The following is a 21,874-nucleotide window of genomic DNA, read 5'->3' as shown; positions in this document are numbered from 1 at the left end:
GTACCATGTATTATTATAGTGAATGTTATGAGACTCGGATTTGACTTTGATGAGATTACTAAATTAATGGGTTAAAAACTGACTCATGAGTCATTAATAAATCCACAGTGAAAGTCGCCAAAAACTGGTGGAATGCTCTCCGGGAAAGGCAACTAGTGCGCTCTTTGAAGGAAGAATGCGCACTTAGGACAAAAATAAAGGCTCTTTTTTGGTCAATTTGGCTCAGCCTTGATGCTGCGACTCAGGCATCTCAATAGAGGTGCAAGTACTGAAACAACTTCCATATGCACCACTTCCAATCGAAAAACATGATCCATATTAAAAATATAAATAATTTCATAAACTTTAAGCTTATACACTTGATATTTAAAATTTAACATATTTAAAAGTATAATTATCAACATGTTTAAAATTTTAAACACACAATATATTTTTTTCAGGGTTCAGTACATACAATCTTAAGTTATAATTTAAAATTTATTATTATTATTATTTATTAAAACTATCATTATTCTATAGGAAAAAATCCTTTTTATAATTTACTTTATGTTTCACCTTTTTTTTTCATTCATTTTTTTTCTTTTTTTTCTATCAAACAAAACAAAGAAATCAATTAATCAAGTGATTGAATACAAGTGATTAATGTGTTAAAATTAAAGTTAAATTATTCGAGTAATACTCGAATTCGATTCTTGGTGAAAATAATTATTAGCTAGATTTTACTAGTCATGATTTATTTTCTTAGTAAATTGAAAAGTTATAACAAAAAAACAAAGAAACCAATTAAGCAATGTCAACACTACTTTTTCTACAAGTTTCATCTTGCAATATATATTCCACCTATGTAATGTGCAAATACTAGCACCACAAGACAGGTTAGGTTATTATCTTAGTATATCTGGGATGTATTTTCGTTTTGAAAAATTATTAGGTGGTTTAGGATCACCATATCATCTATGCTTCCAATCAATAATCATGTGACATATTGACAATCAAAGATATATTAATTAAATTAAAGATATACTCATTAATCACCTAACAAAAATTAATTGTGTTATTCGTTAATTTAAGATATCTTAATCAATTATCTAATAAACCATGAATGACGGGGTGGTTTGAACCATTTGATAATTTCTTGTTTCTCAAACTTTATTTATTACTAATTAATAAAAACTCTCTGATTTTATATTTTTACTTTTCTTTTTAATCACAAAAATATTATCTTATCATCAGTATAGATAGAAGTTGTTAACCATTTCACATGACAGAACTTCATCAGCGGTCCAGAAGAGAGGGGAAGTGATATACAAAAATTTTATCATTTAGTCATTGCAAAACGACAAAATAATCTCAAAAGGCAACAAACACTGAAGTGGCCATTTAACAGCCTCAACGTTTGTTATGGACTTATGGCATAGCTTTCATCTGACCAAGTGTCTAATAATGACAATGCTGCAGGTCTCAAATGTTATGGTAAAATGCTAAATATGGTCCTAACTTGAACTTCTCTGCTTCAGTCCTATTCCAAAGAGCAAGCTCTTTCTGTCTTTCAACCATCTTACACCTCAGTTTTCCTGGTTCCCTGAATTGTCTTTCATACTCTCTGTTGTCTTGTGTCCTTCATCAATAGTTAAGGTCTTAATGACACTAAATCTTATGGAGGTGACCAACCTTGTAGTCTTGCCAGCAGTTTCGGCATTCTTTGTCCTTTGTCTATATTTCATCATTAAAGTTTTCAGACTCGGGAAACATCCAAACCTCAATCTTCCTCCTGGAAGATTAGGATGGCCTGTTGTTGGAGAAACCTTGGAGTTTCTGCGCACAATGAATGAGGGCAACGTGTTAAGGTTCATACAAGAGAGAAAGGAGAAATATGACTCCAGGGTGTTCAAAACTTCAATGTTTGGAGATCCTGTTGTTCTGTTTTGCGGGCCAGCTGGGAACAAGTTCCTATTCAGTAATGAGAACAAGAATGTCCAAGTGTGGTGGCCTAGTTCGGTGAGGAGGTTGTTAAGGTTGTCCTTGGTTAATAAGGTTGGTGATGAGGCAAAGATGGTGAGAAGGTTGCTCATGAGCTTTCTTAATGCAGAAACACTCAGAAACTATTTGCCAAAAATGGATAGCATTGCTCAGCGCCATATAGATACATATTGGGAAGGTAAGAAATGTTACATAAAAGCTTAACTGTGTTGGGTAGGTCATATGAGAATTGTGCTACCAAAGACATATAATTAGATCAATACTAAATGATGCCTTAAATGACACCTTGTTGATTACATTTATGAATCAATGATCAAGCAAAAGATTGATAGAGATAGAGGTAACTTACTCTAAGTGGCCCTTCTTCAATCTTGGTGGGGAATACCACATCCTCTTCAACATTATTGGGAAATATTTTATCCTTTCTTCACATGCTTACATAACTACTAGTGAGTGGGTAAAAGCATCACAAACAAATCATAAACAGTTTATAGTGCTCCAGCCCAACTTGCCTACTTCCACAGATGAGAAGAATCAAATTGAGACAGGTCCATATCTGGTGTGGGCGTTAGAGCATTGAGAGGACTGGGGAGGACACACCTCTGATGTGCTAGTTATCGTGCCCACGGTAAACGCTGGATAGCCAAGTGTGGAGCAGAAAACTGCTATAATCCAAACAAATCTAGCTTGTAGAATTTATTGCAATGCAATCTCTCCCTCACACTCTTATTTTCCTTCTCACGACATATCCTTACAAAACTTACCTAATTTCCTATTAAAACAAATCTCTAATAGGACTCTTGCATATTTTTCAAATCTCTCATATATTTCAAATATTTCCCATACCTTTTTCTAATAATTAATACTTTTATTACTTTGCAATTTTGAAGGAAAGGAGCAGGTGTGTGTCTATCCAATAGTACAACTATACACGTTTGAATTGGCTTGTTGCTTATTTTTAAGCATTGAAGACTCTGACCATATATCAAAGCTTTCGTTAAAATTTGATGAACTTCTGAAAGGGATCATTGGTTTTCCCCTCAACGTTCCTGGAACAAGGTTTTATCGGGCAATGAAAGCTGCAGATGTAATAAGGAAAGAAATTAAAATGATTCTAAAGAAAAGGAAAGTGGATTTGGAGGAGAAGAGGGTATCACCTACTCAGGACCTTCTATCACATATGCTTGTTACATCTGACCCCAGTGGAAGGTTTATGACTGAAATGGAGATTCTTGATAACATTCTTCTTCTACTTTTTGCCGGTCACGATACTTCTAGATCAGTGTTATCATTGGTCATGAAGTATCTTGGACAATTGCCTCAAGTTTATGAACATGTCTTGGAAGGTTAGTAATAAAATCCTTGAACATGTTTGTTTACTTTTGTGTAGTAGAAAGAAAATTGTTGTAGCAAGCTATTGCTGACAACTTATTTCACGCCTTTAATTTTCAGCAATATACTCTTACCTAAAACTAGATTGGATTAATGTTGAAGTTATCTTTATGACAGAACAACTTGAAATTAGTCAAGGGAAAGAGGCAGGGCAGTTGTTGCAATGGGAAGATGTTCAGAAAATGAAATACTCTTGGAATGTTGCATCTGAAGTCATGAGGCTGTCCCCACCTGTGAGTGGTGCTTACAGAGAAGCTATAAAGGATTTCACCTATGCTGATTATAACATCCCTAAAGGGTGGAAGGTATGTTTCATATCTTTTGTTATGCTTTTTTACTACTATCTTGCTTTTTTCACTCTGCATTCATTGGAATCACACCTTGGTCATGAAGTATTTTCATATCACACCTTGGACTTGGGAAAATATCTCGTTTATGATTTCAAATAGCCAAATGATACCCCTTTTTAACTTCATACACACGCTTCAAATTTGTATTTTCTTGTATCGTTAAGATCTTATTGTAACATAACATCAAGGCTAAAGGGACTAGTTACATTACAGTCTATACTTTTAAAACTTGTCATATTACTGTCAATTGTAGGTATTCTGTTCTTATATTGACCAACAAATATTTTAAATCAAGCAACTAATTCAGTTGACGTTTAATTTAACTTTTGTTTCAATCTTTTAAGTCTCTGTTATCTTTTTTTCCTTCTTTTTCAGTTCTTGTTTCTATGAACTATTTGATGTTTCTTATGTTACATTAGACCGAAACCAGCCTTCATTCTTTTGAGGCTAAAAAATACTGAAGTAATGATTGTTGGTGACAAAAACTTCTGAAAAGCATTGCTTCTTTACAAATATAATATACAGTAAAAGTGTAAAAGAGGTGCTAGTATGCTAGAAGGAGACAACCTTGTCTCGTGTTGATCATGTCATATATGATCTTTTTTGACAGCTGCATTGGAACACTGGTTCATCACACAAGGACCCAACGCTCTTCTCGAATCCGGAAACTTTTGATGCTTCAAGGTTTGAAGGGGCAGGGCCTACACCCTTTTCATATGTTCCATTTGGAGGTGGCCCCCGAATGTGTTTGGGGCTAGAGTTTGCTAGACTAGAGATTCTTGTGTTCATGCATAATATCGTGAAACGGTTCAAGTGGGATTTGGTGATTCCTGATGAGATGTTCAAGTATGATCCCATGCTAGAACCAATAAAAGGACTTGCAATTCGACTTCATCCTTCCCATTTCTAGTCAAACACCTTCATCATACGCGTAATACATTGTTTAGAAGTTTTCTAAGTAGTCATCTTATATTGCTAGTTAGTATTAGAAAAAAAACTTAATGCTACATTGATTAGCCCCAGCTTTTTGTACTGCTTCCATGAGTTCTATGAAGTATTGGTTTCAATAAAACTTTGATTATTCTGTTATGGAGCTAATCGTCATTGCGATAGAGAAACGAGACATTGAAATTCAAGTCCAAAATCAAAAAAGAGAAAATAATCCAATTGGTAAAACCTACAACTTTGTTATGTTAGTTTATCTTTGGTGTTACTCCAATATTATTTCAAAAAAAATTGTAGTATAAATACTTAATAATTTTAAATTTTTGCACTATAGAGATTTAATTGCAATCCATTTATAAAATATGAAAATGTTTATGCAAAATTATAGAAACAAAGGGAATTTTGTGAGCGAATTAAAAGTTGGAAACAGTAAAAAAAAAAAAAACTTTTGACAATTTTATAGAAAGGTATCTATTGATGGTTGAAAAACAGCTGCATGAAACATCATAAAAAATGAGTAATTTCATCAAAAGAAAGAGGGAGTTAGTGCCATTTCATCAAGATAGATGTTAAAGATTTTGAGAATCACAACCTAGCAATAACACAAGCTGCATAATCTATAACTCAAGTCATGCCCAGGATTGCTTCGTAAATCGTAACCATTTGAACTAAGAGGACAATAGTCCATGACATGTAACAAGCACAATCCTCTTGATTCAAGCCTCTCATACATACCTGGTTGCTTCAAAACAAATCAGGTTCTTTAGGGGGCCATTTGAGGGAAACAACATGCAACAAAGTAGAAGGTGATGGAAATGCACAATTTTATTATCATAAATAAGTTTCTTATAATTTTGCTTGATTATACTAGTACATAAAACAAGATCCCGCTGAAGGGACAAAAAATGAGGGACCTATGTAGTTAAACTATAAAGTTATACATGGGAAATAATTACCATATTGCTCAACCAACTCCTTAGTCGGCCAAACTGTATGCTTTTGTCCACACAATGGGTTATTTCTTACCAAATCCAAAAAGAGATTTGATGGCATTGATGGCATTCTCATTGATGAAAGATTCATCAAATCTTTTCAATAAAGGATCAAATTCCTCTGATGCCCTTGCGTTAGCCAGGTCAGGATCAGTTCTTATTCTCTGTTAAAATTGCAAGAATGTTAGATGCTTAGCCAATATGATAATTGAATAACTTAAAGTAGGTTGATTACCTTGAAGTCTTCAAAACCAGTATTCAGAGCTTCTTCTAGTGAAGAAAGTGCAGCTTGAATCTGTTAAGAGATATTTATTACTCTATTAGTATATTAATAGATAGATAAATCATAGAATCATTTGTTGGAAAGACTAATGGATTAATTAAGAAGTACATTGTCCTTATTAGTATAAATATGGGCATATAATACAGACTAATACCAAGGGGGTTTAGCTCAGTTGGTTGAGCAGTATGTGTGAGTTATTATAAATTCCTTGGTACCGGAGTTCTACTCGTCCCTTTGAATCAAAAAATAATTATAAAAATAAAATTGAGGAATCAGATGCTTGTTGAAAATCCAATGACTACAAGAAAGCTACTCATCTCTACATGGGGAAAAGTAAGATAAACAGGAGACTTAATTTTCACAGGTTTTGTTTGGGATTGGTCAATGCTATGGGACTTCAGTGTATCACCTAACCTAGCAGGTGTAAAACTAGATATTGGATGTTATAGGAAAATTTTAGCTAGTTCTGATAAGTAGATCCAGTCCCAACCCAAGACATATGCAGGGGACAAATTTGGTCCTTCAATAATTTAAAAGTTTGGTTAGCTGATCCTTCCATACACATAATTTGGTCCCTAGGTTATACATATTTAGACTAATAAAATTTTTATTTACTGGACTAAATTAGTTACATTCAGATGTAAAGGGATTATATCTATTCCGCAAGGATAATAAGGAACTAACCCAAGACCAAATTACATGTTCCAAGTAGCGAACGGAAGGAAACAAATACCTGGTTTAGCTTAGAGTAACAACAAGCAACATTGTAACTTGCAACTGCTGCTTCCTCAGGTTCTGGCTTTGATCCTAAAATAGACTCAAATTTCTCTAGTGCTTCATCATATTTGCCATTCCTTCCGCATTTAATCCAGGAACAGAGTGCACAGTAGTATTATCAGTATTCAGTGAGATGGCATCAATTCTTGTCAGTCTTTTAATTTATATATAATGCAAATTGGATGCTTGGAAAGTGAAGCAAGCATTTTCTTTAACCAGTTTTTGGCCATAAGCATGGATGTTGTGTGTGTGTATATATATATATATATATATATATATATATATATATATCAATTGAAGACAATTGCCAGATACTAAAAGCAGATTACATTTTATATATAAAGGAAAGGCTGAATTACTCATGTGGTCCCTTAACTTGTTAGGATGCAATTTGGTACCTTATTTATTAAAATTTTTTAAGTGGTCCCTTAAGTAATGTCTTGACACATTTATCCTTTTCAAATAATGTTGTAGCACACTTATCATTTTCGATTTTGGGACAGGATTTTGAACTTTTTTTATTGAAGACATGAAACTTGTCCTATTAAATTCACCTACATAAAAACTATAAAATCCAACTAATGTTCGGAGCAAGAAAGGGGCATAAACATAATAAAAATCACGTGAAAAGTGAGTCTCATGAGTAATCTTCCAGTCGATCTTTGGAGATTTTCAGTTTTCTAGATGCTCATAAGACACACTTTTCATGCAATTTCTACCTTATTTATGTCCTTTTTGGTCTGAATAACCCATAATTTTCATGTAAGTGAATCTAATGGGATAAGTTTCACGTCTTAAATCAATAAAAAAAAGTACAAAATCGTGCCCCAAAATAAAAAACAATTAGTGTTAGTTTTAGTAAATAAGGGACCAAATCGCAACCTAAAATAAAATTAAGAGACCACGTGAGTAATTAGCCTAAAGGAAAAATTTAATAAATCTAGCCCAACCTTGAAGATTATATATATAAGGTGACCATATAATTCCATGGTCAAGAATCAAGATTAACTCTTCTCATACCTCACCTAATACTCCCTATATATATTGCAAAATAAATTTCACACATAGTGCAATAATGACATCTATTAATTTGCGATTGGAGACAAGATGTTGCACTTCATCCCTTTGGAAGAATATAATTGCAAAGTTGCACTATGAAATGTTAAGGGCTAGATAAATAAATGATAGAAATGAATACTGGACACATCATAGAGGGTAAAAAAGAAAACGATTTTGAATTGCCAAGTCTTACTTATATAGTTGTAATCCTTCCCTCAAATCCTTTTCCCTGCGCTCTTTTTGTTCCCTTTTCCTCAAAGCATTTAGCATCTGAAATTTTTGCAAGTTCGAGAATTGATAATGGATGTTTGTACCCCACATGGAAGTACAGCAGTGACATCTTTCTATAGTAGAGAAAATATTATATACAAAATGGTTTGAGAATGTAAGGACTACAATTTTGCAGTTTTATCATCATGATGAAACTTACTTGAATTTCTCTCACTCTGTTACTGATAAACCCAGAGTTCCTCTCAGCTCTGATAATTTCCTTTTCAGTTAACTCACCACCAGAATCAATGTTTTTTCCTGTCAAAATAAGGAACCATGACTCTGAGATCAATGAGCAAAGGTCACAAGTGACTACTTACTAGAGTAGCACTCGAAACATAGCAAAAATGCATACATATTGAACTGACCATATCTCTTCTGCATTTTCATGAGTAACGGGCCAATTCTTTGGCGAATTGTGTACATTGTCCTTCCATATTCAGCAGCTGGCCAAATTTCGGTCCCAAAAACTGCACTGTAGATATTGAAGATATTGGTCATATCTCAACCACTCAGACATTATGAATCAAACATAAAGTATACAAGTTTACTTCCCAAAAGGATTTTGAAGTTCATTTCATACATATAAAAAGACACCCCCCCCGCCCAAACACCACCACCCCAAATATAATATACAGGATAATTTATTGACCATTCAGAAACCTTAATTCTATGACATGTCTAAATTATTTTTAAGGACCAAAGTTATACTGAAAGTCTGAAACGACGCTAATGGTTTCATAACAAGTCCCAAGACCAAGAAGAAGGTTGTGTTAGGCCCTAGGGAGCCAATGTAAAACATGTTGATAAACCAAAACATGGATCACTTACCTAATGGGATTAGACTTTTGTTGTTGTTGTTACTAAATAAAGTCATATTGAAAAGGGTCATCCAATCACAAACTCACAATAAGTTTGTTGACTTTTATGATAACTATTATAAAAATCATACTTAGCATGATTTGTGATTAGTAACATTCTAAAAAGTTTTACACTAACAGTGCATAAAAGTTAAACTCATCAAAATCCACAACCATAAACCAACCAAGAATAAATAAGAGTATAAGACCTCCAATAAACTCTCTTGAACATAATATGCTAACCAACTACTAATATCAAAGTTATACCACATCTATAAACCTTCTATCTAATTCTCCAAATAAGAAACTTGCAGAAAGAGAAAAATTTAAAAACAAGAATAGCACACCTGGTGGCAATTACTTTATCCCCAACAGTGAAGACTCCAGCCTTATCAGCTGATCCTCCTGGTGCAATAGCATCAATGTAAGTTCCCCCATCTCTACCCTTTGCAAATTTGAGTCCAAAGGGCTGCTCAATTTCCACCTCATACTCTTCATACGGTTCCTCCTCCTCTTCTTCTTCTTCACTCTTGTCACTCTCCTGTTTGGATGCTTCTGAGCCAACCCCAGATGAAGCCTTGACAGCAAAAAGCAAAGGTCTTGACAAAAGGGTGTTTGAGAAACAATTGGAAAGACCTGAATATGAGGGGCTTTTGGAAGAAAAGAACTTGGTGGTGGGAGAAAACAAGGTTGGGTGAATTTGGGTGGTTCTTGGCAATGTAAGTGCAGAGTAAATAGATGAGTGACCACTAGTAGTGGTAGGCAATGACATGGTTTAAGGTTATGCACAAAACTTAGTGACTGCTACTTCTAGTTCCAGTTTCTATGTTGAGTTCTATGAGTGGAGCATCCCCTTGGTTGGTGCTTGAAGTTGTGCTTGTGCATAGTTAACATTTTGTTGGGGCCACAAAAACATGGATGAGAGGTTGTGAACGTAGATTGCTGAAGTGGTTAAGATTTAAGAAGCAACATCCATTCAGTTCACTAGTATCATGCCACGTGTACTTTTTCGATTTTGCAAAGTTTGAGTTTGAGACGTGGCTGTACTACCTCTACGACTCTCCAACTCCAAGTCGCCAACAATTTCATTGAGATAAAATTTTTAAAAAAATAATAATTAAGAATCTTGATTGGAATGATAGAACTTATTCCTCTTATTCCTACATAATTGCTAAAGTTTATCAAGAAAATTAGTTAATTTAAATATTAGTATTAAATTTATCTTTAATTTAATTGTAATATTTTTTTAAAATTTATTCTTAACATTAATGACAATTTGTTCACTTCTTCAATCTTGAAAGTAACAATTCAAATGAGCATTTAATTATAGATTAAAATAAATTAGAATATTTTAACCAAAAGATTATTAATGTATAAGAAAGATAAAATAAAGTCGTATAAAAAATATTAATATCATATTTTTTATTATTAACTGAAATTTATCAAAAATTACAAATTTTGATGAATCCCACAACTTCTTTAATTATTTTTTTCCCTACTTTTGTAGTTTTAAATAAATTTCAAGTCATAATGGTGGAGTGTATGTTAGAAAGAGTATGTTACCAGTCTTATAATAAGGAAGTTATTGACTATATATGTTATAAATAGTCATGAGTATTATATACTAGTAATAAAATTGTTTTGGGAAACAAATGATATTTTAATTAATTGTTAAAGATAATACCACTTCATCAAATTATTTTAATTACTAATTTCATGAATAAATTTTTTTAGGAATTGTTTAAAATTACTATTGATGAACTTTTTTTTCAATAAAGATAAAGATTATTTTTTTAGGTCAATTCACACCATTTCTTTCGTAAATAAGAGTGTGAAGTTAGCGAAGCAGGGTGAGAATAACAAAGCCCATCTAGGCTAAGATGTTTGTTATTGAGTATGGGCCACAGACATAGGCCGAAAACACAACTTTAGACAGGACTTTAGCTAACAATTACCCGCAATTAAGGGGCTAATCACAGAAACAATCGCACTTGACCTAAGGGTTAAACTCAGAGTCTAACTTGCAAAGATTCCTGGTCAGATAACAATAAAAATAAGAACATTGTTCAAGATTAAATTTACCCACCAAACTAACATGGTAGGAGTGTATATCAGTGGGAAAAGTACACAAAATTTAATATAATATTTCAGTGAAAATGTATTTCAGTTCATGTTCCTTAGCCTCTACCGGTCCGGGCCTAGGTAGCCTCATGTGTTCTTCACTGATTTATGCAAGAAATATTAGGATAATGGACATTTTCAAAAGTTTTTGGCTAGAAAAAATGAACTGTTTTCTCATTATATTGGAAAGATATTATATTCAAATAAAAGAGTTTCATTTGTATGCAATGTAAAAAAAAAAAAAATACTTTGTCAAATAAGAAATCATAAAAAAATATGACTTTCAATTAAATTATTATAAAAATAAACAAATTTAGCCTACATAACAATTTCAGATTGGATAACATTGCCAAACTCTTAAACAATCTCAAGGCATAAACTATTTTCTCCGAAACAGAAGAACGTCTAACAATATCCTGTTTTGCTGCTATTGCTTGTTTGTTTCTGATTAACTAGATATCAGTTCATACAATAATCCAGCTGAACATATATGACAACCATGTTGAAAAGCAAAGAAAGGGATAGAATAGAAAGAAATCGCCTATATATCATGTTAATAAACACAAGAAGTTAAGGCAAAACCTCTCCCCCAATGAACATGAAGTGAAACTGATAACCTACAACAACACCCTCTTTTGTGTCATTTTGCTTCATCTTTCATTTTCAAACCAGATTCAGGAACCTCACTGATTATGGTCAATGTTTTTCCAATAGGAACCTCTGTGTGTGCCTGCAAAGGCTCCAACGAGTCTACAATATCTCGCATTAGAGGCCTTGCTTTTGGGTTGCGGTTCAAGCAATGATATGCAAGCATTGCAGCCTTGTGGACTGCTTTAATTGGATAATCACCATCCAGCCTTGGATCTATAATGTTTAGAAATTTCTTCTTTTCCTTCAGCAAAGGAAGAGCCCATTCTGCAAGGTTCTGCTCTCTAGCAGGTCTTAACTTGTCTAAAGATTTTCTTCCAGTGAGAAGTTCAAGAAGAACAACACCAAAACTGTAAACATCACTTCTAGGAGTCAGATGACCTGCACAACATATAATTATGATGTCAAATTGTATTATACTAAGAGTTTAATTTAAAGGGTTTTTATACTATCGTCTATCATCCAATCATAGATATATTCTTTTATACAAGTTACCTTAAAAATTATACCTAATGTGATTTTTCATTAGTTGATAATATAAAAAATCTTAAGGCAGACTATGCATAAAAATTAAACTTTATTAAAAATATGGGGCAACCATAATTTCTCTACATTGGCCTTAATTTATGCCTAGTGAAAATATGAACTTTGATTCTCAAATGAGTACAGAACTCCAGCTTCAGAATATACTTTACCTGTCATTATGTATTCAGGTGCGGCATAACCATATGTTCCCATTACTCGAGTAGAAACATGAGATTTGTCTCCAACTGGTCCATCCTTAGCGAGGCCAAAGTCCGAAAGTTTTGCATTGTAGTCCTGTTTTTGAAACATAAAAAGCCAAGATGGTTAGTTGAAAGCTGGCTTATTTTTGAGCCATTGGGGTCTTTGCTGTACAGGGGTAGAAAGTAGAAACCAATGCAAAAATTACATTTTGCTGTCTGCTTCAACACCTGAAATCTAACCAGAGATATCACAAAATACTAGTTTGTGTGCTTTGGTCTTGTGACAAATACTAGTTCGTTGTGCATGATTGCTTAAGCAGAACCACGAAATAACTAAAACGATGCCAATTATTAATAGTACAAGCATCTTTGAAAAATACAGTATTTGTCAACATAACTACAATTTGTTAGTAAAGCTTATCTATCTATAGTTAGCTGGCAAGAGTCTTGTGTCTTAAACAGCAGCATATGTGCGTTTTGCTATGATAAAATTTGACAACATAACTGCAAGCAGTATCTATAGTTTGCAATAATTTTAGTATAAAATAAATCATAAACACCAAAGGTTATGAAAGTCTACATATTTTATCTTGAAGAACACAATAATCAACATGACCTCAACAACAATATTTAATAGCTAAATTGCCTTGTGAGCATTGAGCATCAAACATCAATAGCTTTGTGTCCTTTACTGTCAGCGTGTAACTCCAAAGAATTATGTCAAAATTACCTAATCTGTGCTAAATCCAAATTAGACCCTAAACAAACAAATTATGGAAAGCACTATTTATTCACCTCCCTATATATATATGCTTAAATGGTTAAATTTTAATTCCTCGTCTGTCTAGTGTCTATACATTTTCGTTATATATTGCTTTTTATTTTTCACTTTCAGCTGACATATTTAAGTGTGCTGACCTGGTCCAATAAAATATTTGATGTCTTAAAATCTCGATAGATGACAGGTTTATCTGCTTCATGAAGAAATGCAAGTCCCTTCGCAGCGCCAAACGCAATCTTCATTCTTGTGGACCATGGCATGGGAAGCAAAATTTCTGCAATATTCAAGAAAAGACACATTAGATATACAAACGAAAAAACAATAATAAACATTGAAGTCTCTTCTTTTGTTGAATAAAGACATAGTTTTGAATATAACTAGTGGACTTTATGATTATATCGTGGTAGGGTCCTTGCAACATTAACTCTGCGTCTATATTTCTCCAATAAAATAATCCTCTAACACAAAAAGAATCCAAGTCTAATATTGAACCCTCTTAAACAATCGGCGTAAAATATCTTAATTACTTTAAAAAGAAAAAATCAAATGCAAAACAAAAACATTTAATATTTGGAGAATCCATAAAGCGTGTAATGCTTTTTCCATTAGTTATTAAGGAAGACTTTCCCTATGATTCTTTGCAAAGATCTAGAACTTTCATTATTCAATTAGAGACTTAGAGTGAGTCTTAATAAATTAATAATAAGGTTGCAGCTCTGTGACTATGAAGTCATGGATTCAAATCCTGAAAATAGTTTATCTTGAAGGGTTAAGGAGTCTCCCTTTTTCAACTACCTAGAATTCGTTCTGATTGAGTGATGTTCCATAAATTTCTAAGAGAGAATGTGAGTGTGAAACTGAAAAGTGAAAACTACTAAATTAGTATTCATAGTGGAGGGTGTGTGATTCAGAGAAACTACATAGACATTTTTAGGTATACTTGCTAGAAGATAATATTTTTACATAATTTCATTTTACTAATTAAACAGAACTCATGCTGATCTTTGGAATTTAAAGGTTGTGGATTGAAGTTAAGTAGGTTGGTGATCCATATAATTGACAAGGCATACATTGTGTAGTTCAATGTAATAATATTATCTTACCATTTATTAAAAGAACAACTTGTAATTATTTGACACGGTTTATTGCAATTACTTTAATTGTTATTTGACTTGTGCAAACTTGTACTTTGCAAGAATTATAACAAAATGAACTTTTTTTAAATATCGTTTTATATATATCAAATAATAATTTAATTATTTAAAAGATAATGTGATGAACCGTGCATGATTAAGAAGTTCTTGTGTTTGAACATAGCTCAAAACTAATATAGTTAGTCACATGTCTAGCTGACTTGTCTCCTCACGTATAAGACATAGAGTGGCTGGCCTTGTGGAGCCCCCGCACCTAGGTATTTGGAATAGTAACTTATGCGAGGAAAAAACCCTATGATAATTTATGCACTCGTGTAGCATACACTAGCACTATGCTATGTCCAAGGTAATTCACTCAATCATTTTTTTATTCGTCTCAGGTTATTTGAATATATTGTGGATGAGATTGATCTGGTTTGATGTTTAATGGCATGACCCTACTAACTATAGAAACTTCCAATGGAAATAACTATTGGCTACAAAACTCAGTAAGAGTATAAAAATGATATAAATTATTTATAATAGGCATTATAATTACAGGAATTACCAATGATGCTTTAACGAATTCTCCTAAATGACCCATTAATCCAGCAAACGCGTTTCATTCCCATGAAAAATGGTCTAGTTAATGTGAAGCAAATAGGACAACCTATCACATAAAGTTGGTTTAGCAATAGGGAAAAGGTATCACCTTTTTTTTACTATTTTCTTTCATTTTTTTTTTATTTTTTTTATTTTTTATTCCTCTTTTAATTTCTTTATTACAGTATTCAATATAACTCATATCTCTTACTTTTTCTCCCTTCTTTTTCTTTCAATCTCTATTCAATTCATTTCATACTTCACAAGAGGGATGAAAGAAATATTCTTTTTTTTTTTAATGAAAATAAGCTTTTTCGCATTCACCTTTTCCTCTCCTATGGCTGGTTGGAATTCTTTAGACACCACTTGATTAGTGGGACCTCTTAGGCCCTAGCAGCTCTAATAAATATAATATATATCTTGTCATAAGAAGTGACTCATGTGATAAGTAGCCAGTTTTTTTTTTTCAACCCCGGTAATATTAAGTTGATGATGATTGTTATTCTCAAAAACAAAACAAAAAAGTTCATCGTTTTTTTGTCTAATTTCTTGAAGTTAGTACTTAATGGGCTTCTACAAAATAAGGGATTCTAGCCCATACGAAAACCCTTATTTTAAAGGTCAACCTCTGTAACCCTTGGACCCCAAAAAAATAGTAACCCAAACATGAATTAATCTACAGTGAAAAAGCTCGGAAAACATTGTAAAACTAGAACTGGAAAAGTTAGTAGCTGGCTTAAAAGTTAAAACAGTAAGTGGTCTTCCGAGCACAAAAACACTCCTTGGCTCATTGCATTGGACAATGGTGTAGGACCTACCAAGAATTTACATTCAGAAATCTCTCATCTGCTCACTGAGGTAACTTCTTCCTAAAAGTGTGCATTTGTTGAGATATTTTCAGATTACACGTGATGTCTCATTTTTTTTCTAATCTCTACACTAATATCTTGTGTAGAAAGTATCACACTGACATTTTCTATATATTATACTAACTCTCATAATTATTTAAAAAATATTACATCGTGTGTCTTTATCAAAAAAATGTTGCAAACATTAAAAAAAATAAAAATACCATATGCAATATGAAAAAATAATAGAGTTGCCAGTGTAATTTACTTCTTTTTTACGGATTAAATCGCAAAAGTGAAAGGAATGTTGATGGTTAATAGTCATAGTCTTTTTTAACATTGACATCGAGTATGATCACTAAAGGTTGTATTTAGTATAGCTAAAACAACACTTTATTTCCTTATGTAATGTTACTGTCAAACTTTTGTCCTTATCAAATCCATCTAAAGCACATGTCTTAGTGAAGTGACAAAGAACCAACGTCTTAAGCCCAAAACTTCCTAACTCGGTATTTTTCCACGAAGCTACAAAATGGAACCAAAATCACTTTATCTTAAATTCCTTTCTTCAAGTGTCAACATTGTCGGAGACAACATAAAGGGGTAATTAAGTAAAAAGTATAGATGCATATGCATCTACTAAAGCAAAACAGTAACATTTTTTGCTAGGAGATCTTTAAATAGATTCATAGCTAGCCATGGATACATGCATTAGCAATTATCCTAAGCTTTCATTTCAATATCAAGAAAAAAGTGGCAAGATATACTTACTTGAGAACAAGTTGTGTTCCACACTTCCCCGGGACATGTACTCATATATTAGCACCCTATGCTCGTCTTCACAGCAATATCCAATTAGCTTGACTAGATTTGGATGTGAAAGCTGCCCCAAAAATATGACTTCTGCCTAGAAAGCAACCAAAACCTTAATTTTATTAATCTTACAACAATTTTTAAACCAACAATATATTTTTGTTGTGACATTAACTTATGTGTGCCAAATAGTAGAATAAACACAGCATGTGAAGCAACACCATGACTTTACAGTTAGACAACTTCATACGAAACAATGTTCAGAAAGACAGTGGAGGGGGAACTTCACAGTCCAGAAGCTGAAGCCAAATGGGTATTTCCCCCATCCAAAAAGATACTTTTTGTAGGAATCAAGTTGAGATCTCCTTGTAAAGTATCCTATACACACTCTCAAGTCTTGCAGACGTAGCACGCTTCCATAAAAGACTTCTCATCTATCAAAAAAAATGTACAGAAAGGCAACAAAAAGTGTACCAGCCATTCTCTGTGCCCTTGATGACTGTTGTCACCATCATGAACCTTAACAGCTACAGCAAGGGTAGGAAGCCCTTGCCTTATTAACTCCTCAGAAATAAACCCTTTGTAAACACTTCCAAATCCTCCTCCCCCCAACACACGATCTGGCCTAAAATTTGCTGTGACTATCTTTAACTCATCATAAGTGAATGCTATCAAAGGATTTGCAGCTGTGTCACGCCGTAGATCTTCTACTTCTTCAGGATTCGATGGTAACTTACTATCATCATGCCTTTGTTTGGTTCCCTGGTTTTGTTCTTTTGATGAATCAATAAGAGAAATGAGAACCAATGATATGCACATTTAATGAAACTCTGAAATTTAAGAGAATATTTATTCCCATTTATATATATTCATCCAATTTTCTCAGAAAAACTAACCAGATGTTACATTAATCAGTTAATCCGTTGGAATGTTATACACAAAATTATCAATAAGTTAAATATCTATAAATAAAAAATTTAAACATAAACTTCTTCTCTCGTATTGGATAAAGAGAAGAAAAATTACTACTCTTTCAAAAGCATAAGATGGTGGGAATATATTATAATTGTGAAGCAGCGGATTATTATATTTTAAAAACCACCCCTAATTTTCATAGAAATTTAGTTAAGATAATACTCAATGCACTATTGTTAAGAGGCTTTCCACTATCCACGTGAGAATTACAAGCCGACCCACTTTTAAAGCAGACACATAAGGAAAAGGTGATTAGGGGTCATATTAACAGATTCTACACTGAAGTAACTTTAGGAAAGTTAAAAAACAATATATTTGATTTGAAGACAACATGTAGCTCCTATATGAAGATTTCTGTTTTTTTTTTTTTGTTCTCTTTGTCTTTCAATGATTTGCAGAATATCAACTTGCCTACAAGGATGAGCTATTTGAAGCTAATAATACTACGTATCAAAGTTCCACTAGCTAGATTCAAATGATTTAATAACCACAACACAGAAAATCTTCAATGAAAAAAGAACCAGATGAAAGGGTGATTAAGAAAGCAATTAAGGAGGGAGCATTGGAAACCTCCAAAACATGAAATCCTTGAGAAAAACACCCATCAAAGATAAAATATTGAAAAAAGAAAAGAAGGAGATGAATAAACCATTTTCAAGAGCTGAAAACAGAATCCAGAAGGAGGAAAATAAGGAATCTAATCAAAACTCTCAACAAATCACAAACCAAAAACACTTACTCGTTCCAGGCAATGATAAATAATTGAAAAACATCAAAAACAGAGAAAGGCAAGTTTTTTGTTAGTAAACCAACCTGACTTTACATTGGATGAGACTCTATACTCTGATGATTTCCACCTACACCAGCAATTACCCATTATACAAAATCCAAACACACCCTTGCAGCACCAGCTAGCTCCTTTATCAACACCCCATCACAAGAGCCACAACTTTTTTTTTTCTTTTATCAGTTTTTGTGTGCTGTTATCTCACTCCTCAAGAAACATAGCTTAGATTTAGGAGCGAGGAAGGGACACACACAACAAAAGCAAACAAGAACTAGTGCAAAGGAGGAAAAAAAATAACACGGTTTGAGTCCTATCTAGTGGTTAAGTATTATGATAATCAAATGTGAACGGGGACATGGCTTTTGGTGACAGAAAAGGGAAGAGTGGGAAATAATTCAGAGAAGGCAATGATGTTGATGAGTTGGGTGTTGGCTTGGCTATGGGGGGAAGATGGAAAGGGCCCACATCGACTGGGGTGTAGTGTAGTGATTCAAAATGTGGCTTTGGTGCACTTTGATGTGTTAGTGCGGGCAATATAGAAGGTGCATGTTTTTGATAATGCATACCCACGAATCTTTTTCCATCACTCTCTAGTCTCTACCAATTCCAATGCAAAACACTCTCACCCTTCTTCTCTTTGTCTTTGTTCTCACTTCTCTCCAATTAATATTTCCTCTCTTGGAGTGTACCCATTGGGAGAGAAATGCACATATCCTCTCCCAATAAATCCATTGGTGAGGATATTTTTTCTTATCCAATACACAAACTTTGCAACCAACATCCTAACCACCTTTTTTCATTCTTAACCTTTTGGTTTCTTCCATAAAATTCTTCTTTATTCTTGTGTTAAACCAATGAAAAGGGCTATGACCAATAAAGTGAGTTTATTTGGTTAGAAAGAAATATTAGAATAACTAGTAGTATCATAGCTTTTATTAAATGCAGGAGGAAAAAAAACACATACTACTAATAATTATGGGATAATATATTTTTAATTTGCCTTAATCGTTTAAATAAAATGTTTTTCTTAAAAGGTACACTTTAATCTGTATATAAATACACAATTGAAGGAAAGTATCCGTTAGCAGCCAATTGTGTCCTTGTGTTATTGATGTAATTGAGATGGTTATTAAAATGACAATAATTAAATGCAATAACATGCACTCAATGGCATTATAAAAAATAATAAAATGAATTTTTAATCTATATAATCTATTCATATGTAGCTCGAAAAGGGATAACTCTAAAAATATTTTCGAGAATCTCTTGAAGAATACAATGTGAAATAAATTAATTACCACTAAACGTGTTGAAGAATTAAAATGTAATTATTATAATTTATTCGTAATCTCATATTTAAGTGTTATATGTAATTATGTTAAATATTTGATGAAAAATATTTTATTGTTCATAATAATTTTATTCAACTCAAATAAAATTGATTTCAATAAAATATATATGTGATTTTGAAAAGAAAATTATTTAACCAATCTCACTTAGACTTTGTATTATTTTTATAGTTAAATCATGTCAGGAGTGTACTCATTAATTTCATACAAAATCCACGAATAGATATCTTTGGACTAATTAGAACTTTATATTTTTTGAATAATGACATCATTAACTAATAGTATTGTTCTGTAAAAGAAAAAAAAAACTAATATTGTCACAACTAGATTGGACTTGACTACTTTAACCGGAAAAGCACCAAGGTCATAGCCAAACCCACCATTTGATATCTTTGGGCTAATTAAAACTCTATTGGCCAATTCAATTGTTAAATAATTGATCATTAAAATCTTTTATTCATCTTGTTACATACTGTACTGATTATTTTGACGTCATTTGTTTCGATTATTTGGTTAAAATTATTTTAAATGATCTATTGACCAATTCAATTGTTAAATCATAGAAATTAAAATCTTTTATTCATTTTGTTACATACTGTATTGATTATTTTGACGTCATTTGTTTCGATGATCTGGTTTAAATTATTTTAAATGATTTTGTTTAAATAATTGAATCTGAGCTGAAATTTTATCGGTTGCACAGCCAAGTCCTGTTTCAATAATATTGCTTCTGCCTATTATGGCTATTAAATTGAATAATATGTTGTATAGAACTGATGATATTATTAACTATCAATTTTACATTCAATATAATTTTGTTAAAATTTTAAGACAAAATTTCATAAAATGTAGTCAATTTTGAGTAAGGGAAATAATAAAACGGCAAATAAAAAAAAAGAAGAAGAAAAGTAAACCTTCGACAGATTTTACAGGAAAAAAATGTTAGTGTGTCATGATAAAATAAACTTTTTTAACTTTATTTAAATTTAAATAAATTACACCCATACACACTCACACATAAACACACTCTTAATATGTGTAATCAAATATTTTAATAACCAAACTAAAAAAAATAAAGTTATATTATTATTAAATTTCAATCTCTTCATTAATTTATAATTTATTTTAATTAAGACTGTTTTTAATTCAATCTAAACTTTTATATTGACTATATTTCTATTATAAGCAAATTACAAAAATAAAATAAAGTTATTTAAAAACAAAGGACTTGAATTACTAGTGATTTAAATTTTATATAACTTTGATGTCTCAATTTTTTTAGACTCAACCAAAATGTTTTGTGTTTAAAAAATTTAAACTTAACTGTCACTCTAAACAAGTCCTTCGTTACTCATACAAACGTAAATACTGGGGGAATAAAAAGCACCATACGAATCCTAATGCAAAGGTTTCCATTTATTAACTTAACTATGACAGTAATTAATGATCAAATTATTTTGTTTGTTTCATCAGACTTGCGAAAAAATCTATTAATACAAATCTTGAAATTAAACTTCATTTTTTTAAACTGTAAATAGGTCTTACTACATATTCAGCTCCTATAACAACAAAGCTTTTCATCACACCCCAGAATAATCAGATTTCATCAGACTTGCGTGGACCCTTAACAACTTTATTAGTCAACAAAGGACTTTCATCTGAAGTAGTACACACACGGGGAGATTCTGCGCTGGACATGAAGGAGGATTTCTAATACTACTCCAACCCTATGCGGATCAGATGATTAATTGCATGCATAAGTTACGTTCAAACTGTGAACAGCCATAACACCGGATTAATGAGACAGAAACAAAACAAAAATCACAGATGAATTGATGAGACATAACACCGGATTTAACCCTGAGTCAGAGAAATACAAATCAAATCCTAATTTTGAACAGGCATAAACAACAAAATCTAAACAAAACAAAACACCAAAAACCACCATCTTAACAAATGCTCTCACCATAACCTATGTTGTTATTGTGTCTTTTGGACCATTCTCACCCTCCTCGTTGCCATCGTCCTACCATCATAAATTCTTTGTCAAAACCTCTGCATTGCGAAGATGAACCTCACAACTTTGTGAACTGGTCCTTGCACATCACCATTCTCCACCAAATACAGGAAACACATAAACAAATATAGGAAATACTATTTTCACCGTGCATCACCTGATTATA

General features: G+C 32.4%; 3 protein-coding genes across 3 annotated transcripts; 1 reads left to right on the top strand and 2 right to left on the bottom strand.

Moving 5' to 3' along the window:
• Positions 1-1,613: 1,613 nt before the first annotated feature.
• LOC114413009 (beta-amyrin 28-monooxygenase-like) lies at positions 1,614-4,898 on the top strand. Its single transcript, XM_028377155.1, has 4 exons — positions 1,614-2,158; positions 2,871-3,326; positions 3,490-3,677; positions 4,333-4,898. The coding sequence occupies exons 1-4, from the start codon at positions 1,642-1,644 to the stop codon at positions 4,630-4,632; spliced, it is 1,461 nt and encodes a 486-aa protein (XP_028232956.1). The 5' UTR covers positions 1,614-1,641; the 3' UTR covers positions 4,633-4,898.
• Positions 4,899-5,469: 571 nt separating this feature from the next.
• LOC114413010 (protein MET1, chloroplastic-like) lies at positions 5,470-9,778 on the bottom strand. The gene is made up of 7 exons (XM_028377156.1): positions 9,256-9,778; positions 8,417-8,523; positions 8,209-8,306; positions 7,972-8,048; positions 6,676-6,796; positions 5,895-5,954; positions 5,470-5,823 (listed from the first exon to the last, which is right to left on the bottom strand). The coding sequence occupies exons 1-7, from the start codon at positions 9,678-9,680 to the stop codon at positions 5,683-5,685; spliced, it is 1,029 nt and encodes a 342-aa protein (XP_028232957.1). The 5' UTR covers positions 9,681-9,778; the 3' UTR covers positions 5,470-5,682.
• A 1,633-nt stretch (positions 9,779-11,411) lies between these two features.
• On the bottom strand, positions 11,412-18,976 carry LOC114413008 (probable serine/threonine-protein kinase PBL16). The gene is made up of 6 exons (XM_028377153.1): positions 18,369-18,976; positions 17,055-17,353; positions 16,539-16,674; positions 13,321-13,457; positions 12,373-12,496; positions 11,412-12,058 (listed from the first exon to the last, which is right to left on the bottom strand). The coding sequence occupies exons 1-6, from the start codon at positions 18,430-18,432 to the stop codon at positions 11,670-11,672; spliced, it is 1,149 nt and encodes a 382-aa protein (XP_028232954.1). The 5' UTR covers positions 18,433-18,976; the 3' UTR covers positions 11,412-11,669.
• Positions 18,977-21,874: the final 2,898 nt, after the last annotated feature.

This window comes from Glycine soja, chromosome 5, assembly GCF_004193775.1.
Source record: "Glycine soja cultivar W05 chromosome 5, ASM419377v2, whole genome shotgun sequence".
Lineage (NCBI taxonomy): Eukaryota > Viridiplantae > Streptophyta > Magnoliopsida > Fabales > Fabaceae > Glycine > Glycine soja.
Note: the sequence above shows the minus strand (reverse complement) of the source record. Positions and strands in the feature narration are given on the sequence as shown.

What these genes read in the sequence shown, in the direction of transcription:
- LOC114413009 (XM_028377155.1), top strand. Translation starts at nt 1,642, where the DNA reads ATGACACTAAATCTTATGGAGGTGACCAACCTTGTAGTCTTGCCAGCA. An exon ending in TATAGATACATATTGGGAAG is followed by an intron (nt 2,159 to 2,870) that starts GTAAGAAATGTT and finishes GCAATTTTGAAG; the next exon opens with GAAAGGAGCAGGTGTGTGTC. An exon ending in ACATCCCTAAAGGGTGGAAG is followed by an intron (nt 3,678 to 4,332) that starts GTATGTTTCATA and finishes CTTTTTTGACAG; the next exon opens with CTGCATTGGAACACTGGTTC.
- LOC114413010 (XM_028377156.1), bottom strand. Translation starts at nt 9,680, where the DNA reads ATGTCATTGCCTACCACTACTAGTGGTCACTCATCTATTTACTCTGCA. An exon ending in GAAAATGCAGAAGAGATATG is followed by an intron (nt 8,307 to 8,416) that starts GTCAGTTCAATA and finishes TTATTTTGACAG; the next exon opens with GAAAAAACATTGATTCTGGT. An exon ending in ACAGAGTGAGAGAAATTCAA is followed by an intron (nt 8,049 to 8,208) that starts GTAAGTTTCATC and finishes CAAAAATTTCAG; the next exon opens with ATGCTAAATGCTTTGAGGAA.
- LOC114413008 (XM_028377153.1), bottom strand. Translation starts at nt 18,432, where the DNA reads ATGGGTAATTGCTGGTGTAGGTGGAAATCATCAGAGTATAGAGTCTCA. An exon ending in AAGGGCACAGAGAATGGCTG is followed by an intron (nt 16,675 to 17,054) that starts GTACACTTTTTG and finishes GTTGCTTTCTAG; the next exon opens with GCAGAAGTCATATTTTTGGG. An exon ending in GGAACACAACTTGTTCTCAA is followed by an intron (nt 13,458 to 16,538) that starts GTAAGTATATCT and finishes TGAATATTGCAG; the next exon opens with AAATTTTGCTTCCCATGCCA.